This window comes from Cyprinodon variegatus, unplaced genomic scaffold, assembly GCF_000732505.1.
Source record: "Cyprinodon variegatus isolate N-32 unplaced genomic scaffold, C_variegatus-1.0 Scaffold284, whole genome shotgun sequence".
Classification (NCBI taxonomy): Eukaryota; Metazoa; Chordata; class Actinopteri; order Cyprinodontiformes; family Cyprinodontidae; genus Cyprinodon; species Cyprinodon variegatus.
In genome coordinates, this window is record NW_015150737.1 from 910,910 (window position 1) to 916,564 (window position 5,655).

At 38.3% G+C, this 5,655-nt stretch overlaps 1 protein-coding gene across 2 annotated transcripts in view; it reads right to left on the bottom strand.

The window, feature by feature from the left end:
- Window positions 1–395: 395 nt before the first annotated feature.
- LOC107090172 (protein FAM160A1-like) overlaps window positions 396–5,655 on the bottom strand; it is a 32,288-nt gene continuing 27,028 nt past the window's right edge. For both annotated transcript variants that reach the window (XM_015383412.1, XM_015383414.1), the window contains exons 14-17: window positions 4,178–5,466; window positions 2,815–2,993; window positions 2,621–2,741; window positions 396–1,069 (exon numbers count right to left, since the gene is read on the bottom strand). In XM_015383412.1, coding sequence (XP_015238898.1) covers window positions 837–1,069; window positions 2,621–2,741; window positions 2,815–2,993; window positions 4,178–5,466 — 1,822 coding nt within the window. In that variant the 3' untranslated portion in view covers window positions 396–836. The remainder of the gene's footprint in view (window positions 1,070–2,620; window positions 2,742–2,814; window positions 2,994–4,177; window positions 5,467–5,655) is intronic.

Below are 5,655 nucleotides of genomic sequence, written 5' to 3' on the forward strand. Positions count from 1 at the left end.
CATCTGTCCTCGTTTCATGACAACAACATTGTGTCTGCTGAGGACCTAGTAGCGTCATGGAGGAGAAGAGCAGGATACCCTAGAATGAGCCCTGGGGAACACCACTAGCAAAATGGAGGGGTCTCGACTTACAGGATCCCATAAAGACATAGTTGGTCCTGTTGGTGAGGTAATGATTATTCACATGGGTAATAGTGTCCAGGGCTTCTCCCTATTAGGAATCTATGGCAGGGGTGAATTGGTGTGTTTTCCTCATTTTTTTTTAAGTTTAATGAGTTTTGTAGAACTAAATAAATTCTCCCTCTAAAATAAGTGAAATCGACAGAAAATGAGCTGAAGCAAAGGCACTTAGAGATCTTTGAAATCTTTTCAATATTTATTTCAAGTCACTTCGATGTATTAAATGTTCGTTCTATATTTTTAAAGTTTCTTTATATTTTCCCAAATAGGTTCAAATATCAAGAATGCAGTTGTCTGTATCGTAAATCAAATTAAAGTTTAACAAGAAATGTATGAAAAGATTCAATAAAACATTTTCAAAAACGTCACACATTGATTATAAAAAATGTTCATATCAATCATCTTTAAAATAATTTCCTTCCAAACATTTTATAAATATAATCTATCTTCATATGGGGACACATTTTCAAGTGCAGTCAGGCAAAAAATAAAGTTTACATGAAGATTTGCAAATAATAGAATAATTTAAGGTAAAATAGTCCACATAAGTTGCATAAATCTACAGGTTGGTTTGAGAAGTTTTCCAGTGATTTGTGATCAGCTCCTAAGATGTAATTTTAGTCCAGTGCAGATCTTCATAACAGTAGACGAGTGCATTATTCCTCTGAACAACAGTCCAGAGCGATGCTGTGCTCCTGGGCGATGGCTGCCAGCTCCTTCAGGAACTCGGCGTACAGAATGATGGCAAACACTCGGCTCTTGGCTTGAGGAGGAATGGGGGGGCACGGGGGTAAGACACTGAGGGGAGGCAAAGGCAGGGCGTTTCTCACTGAGCCGTTGGGTAGAGATGGATCCAGGATGATGTCTCCGCCCTGAGACTGGAGGGCCTCTGAGAGACAAAAGATGGGGAAAAAGGGCTCATTAGTTTAAATTGATTCCGTTAAATTTTAGCAAAACACTGGTTTGTTTTTCCGCTTTAAAATTTTGTGAATTCTGCATCATTATTTCCTTGTAGTTTATTACAGAAAACATCTATCAGTTTATTATAAAGTTCTGTACGATGGATCTCCTTATGTAAAAGGAATTAAATTAAACTAGCATAAAAAATGTACAAAGTTAAGGTCTATTGTTTTACAGTTTTTCCTTCGTTGTAAACCAGTCGAGACTATAAGCTTTTAGGATGCTCAGGATGAAAAGTTTTATGAAGGATTTTTAAAATGTTGGTTTATTTTGCATCCTTTCCTCAACCTTTATAACTGAATTTAACCTTTTGAAGTCTAAAGCAGCAACTAATTGTATGAAAATTCACATTTTCGAAAAGTAGATTTAGATTCTGACAAATGAAAACATTTAAATTTAAATCAGGCATTTTATTTCTATTAAATTAGGCACTACCATACATTTTGTTATATATATATATATATTTATTTATTTATTTATTTATTTATTTATTTATTTATTTATATAGAGGCCATTGTCTGATTACAAGATTGTAGACCACAGTAGTGCCAATTAGTGGACATACCTTGATTTAACATGTCCCTTTGGTCACATTATTTTCTTTTCTTTATGGTTTTACAGGTTTTTTTTTTGTTTTTTTTTTTAGAAATCATTCTGTTTAACAGTTGGAAAGCAACATCTAGGTTTCATTTGTTAATTTTCAGAACATTTTTATCTATCTATAACTTTTATTTTATATTTGTGACTATTTGAAGTTTGTCTTTCATTAAACGGGGGGCACCAACAACCTTTTCCTCGTGTCTAAAGGTGTAGATTACTGTAAAGGATCTTCACTGGCTGTGGGAGAACAAATTTAGGATGAAATAGACCAAAGCTTTCACTCTTAGCTGCTTTTCAGTAACCAAATATTCAAATTAATTAACTTCTAAATGTTGTAGACAGCAATTCCAAACAATGTAAAGCTGTTATAGCTACTCGTACAAGGGTAGGCCAAAACCAGCACCTTTGTATAAAACCTGTGTGTGTGTGTGTGTGTGTGTGTGTGTGTGTGTGTGTGTGTGTGTGTGTGTGTGTGTGGTCTTGTTTTACCTGCAATGTGAGTGAAGTATTTTGTAAAATATCCTACATGCGAGGACTTACAGGTACATATGGGGACATTCAACTGGTCCCTATATGGTAAAGTTCTGTTCTTTGAGTTGGGGTTAGGTTTAAGACTAAGGTGTGAATTCAGTTTAGGTTAGGATTAGGTACGTCTTGGTAATAGTTAGGGTAAGGGTAAGGGTCTGGGTTAGGCTTCATTTTTGGCCATATAAAATGAATGCAAGTCAATGAAATGTCCACATATATCATGAAAACAAAGCTGTGTGTGTGTGTGTGTGTGTGTGGAGGCAGGTGGCTCAATAGTTTTCTATAATGCGGTGCAACTTGAGGTTTTGCCACCGGTTGGTGTATGTGTTGATGTTCGGCTTCAGTCATTTACCTCTAAATTTGCCATCCTGGTCTTTAACGAGCAAGAACCTCCAAGCTTGGGTGACCAGAGTGGGATATTCAGGTCTTTCCTCCACATAGTGCTCGATCTGAGCATGCACTGAAACCAACACCTGCAAATACAGCCAAAACAGTGTTATCATGTCTGAAACAGTTTCAGGAAAATGCCACCAGTGTTGGCGTTACCTGGTATAAGGTCCGTACGCTGTGCTGGTTGTGTGTTTCTGTGCTGAGTAGGAAGGACCTCAGTAGAGGCTGGGGGTACGATGCTAGCTGGGCTAGGATCCCTGTGACCAAGAGGTTGACTGCTATGGAGTTTTCCAGGAGGTTCTCCAGTCGGGACAACAGGACGCTGATGAAGGGACCTAGTGTGTTTTTTGAAATCACAGTTTGGTATAGGGAATGAGTGGAAAAGGGAAAACATACTGTATAGTAGCAATGGGTCAGAAACATGCATTGGTGCTGTCAATCAATCCCACAAAGAGAAACCCAGCTGATGTTTCCCCTGTTACAGAGGAGCCAAACTGTTTTATAAGGTGGTTTATCTGGATCTGTTAATGGGAAACATTAAATGAATCAAATATATAGTTCTTCTCATCAAGTCATTTTGATATTAAAGGGGAATTTCTTTTTTTTTTTTTTTTACATTGGCCCCTTGATTTTATGTTATTAAATCATGTTCTACTCACCCATATGAGTTTTGTGTCATTTAGAGCCATTCTGAAGATATTCCGTTAGGTTATATACAGGTATAAAGCGAGGAGTATGTGACAGTAGAGACTCATAAACCATCCTTATCACTTCAAAGATAGACAAAGGGTCTAAATATAGCATGAGGCGCTGGTGGCTCAGTTTATGGAGAGCCATTTCAAAATAAATAAATTAAAAATTGGTTTAATGAAAAAGCTAAATTATTTATTTAACAATTTTTTTATTTATTTCACTCATTTTCTTCATTTTTTGATTTATGATACTCATTTTTTATTTATTTCACCCATTTATTTATTTATTTATTTAATTTTGGCTGAAATGGCTCTCCATATCAGTTAGAGGGAAGCACACCTTCTCAGCATTGAGAGGGAACAGTTCTGGGAACTGCTTGACCCATCAAACGTTTTGCCATCCAGAGAGGTTTGTATAATTTGCATCAAAAAGGAAAACAGAGTCGTCTGAATACAACACCTTAGGGAACCTTTTTTCTTTTTTTTAACAACATTTTCATTGGATTAGTTGCAAATCAAACTCATCCAGTAAACTTTCTCTTAAATTTTCACATTATGACGCATTCACATTATAGACTGTATATTTGAAAGATATCTAAGATATTTTAAACTGAAATTATCTAGAATAAAATCTAAAATAATGCAATATGACATGCAATGAATTTAATTACTGTATAAACTATGGCATTCAATCTGTGTTTGATGCAATGGTGTTTAAGATCCAGCAGGTGTCAGCATAGAGCAACAAAGTGACCCTATACCAAAACATATTGGTATAGTTCTGTTTTATTATTTCAGCATTTCATTCCTATCTAGCAAACACAAACCTGTGAATGGAACCCCTTGTTTCTTTCCTCCATTCTTCTCCTCCTCCTCCTCTTCCATGGCTTCTATTTCTCCCTCCTGCTCTGCGTAATCCAATGCGCAGCTCAAACCAAAGTCTATGAAAAGCTGCTCGTCCTCCTCCGCCAGTTTTTGCCTCAGAGCTCGAACACGTCTCCTGAACGTACCGATGTCATCTGTAATGTCCTCGCCGTCAGGCTCCACCCCTAAAGAGAGCATGAGCTCATAGTATTGGGACAAGAAGTCATCCTTGGTGAATCTGTTACCAGCAGGCACTGAGTTTGGGGTGTTTGTCTTATAAAAAGAAAGTGATTCTGTTTTTAAATGTCCGTTTGTGATGATATTTGTCTCAAAAGGTGTAGTGAGGCCGGTTTTGGGATGTGTCTCCTTCTCATGTGTTGTATTGGTGTTACTGCTACAAATTTGGATGTCTTTCCAGAAGCAGTTTTGAATTGAAGAATTTGTTTCTTGTTTAGAATCATCAAATTCGCTGATGATGTGATTCTTCCCATCAGATACGTTAATCCCTTCATCTTCCTTTTCCTTTGTTCCATTCCAAAACTCCTCACTTTTCCTCCTCACTAATCCCTCAAACTCTTCTGTTTTGCTTCTTTCCTCTTTACCGCCATCTTCACTCCTCCTCCGTGTTGACAAGATGCTGTTTACCGTCTCCATCACTATTGGGGTTGATGGTGTTGGTACTGTTGCCGTGGATACTCTACGTTTATAGGAGAAGCTTTCACGAAACTGTCTGTTTGCGGCCTTAATCCGCTCAAATATCGCTGCCTTTGTGTCCTTCTGTGCAACAAGGTCGTAGACGATGACGTCGTCCTGAAACTCTGATTCCTCTACGTACGCGCCACGCACCAGCTTGGTCGCCGTGAGTCTCATTTCCTGGATGTGCTGAGGCGGCAGCAGGGGTGGAGGTACAGGTGAAAACCTAGATCTGTCCGACTCCACACATCCGTTTGCAAAGTTAAAGACGGCTGATGAGGAAGGGATGCTCTCTTCTCCAAAAATGTCATCCCATTCCAACTCCATGGCAGAGCTGACCCTGCCTGCCTGATTGCCAGTGGAGATGGTGTCTGAGGATGACGGTGTAGGAGAGAGAGCTGAAGGGGGATGAAGGACAACCCCAGAGCAAATAGAGTCACTCTTTAATCTTTGCAGGAATTCCTCCTCGTCTTCTATATCATCCCCTGGCGTTTCAGATCGGTACTCCTGAGGCGGGGGATCGAAGCCATCGTATGTCGCCGACCAAAACCTGCAGGCTCTGGAGACAAAACAGATGAAAAATCAGTACTTTAAATGCACTTTTACTTTGGGACCCAAAGATTGTATTTAAAAATATAAAGTGTTACTTCATGTTCAAGTATAATTTAAGATGTTAAAACATTTATTTCTACAGTTGGCTTATTATTTTGACAATTCAAGCATCAAACCCTTACTGGCCAAAATATTA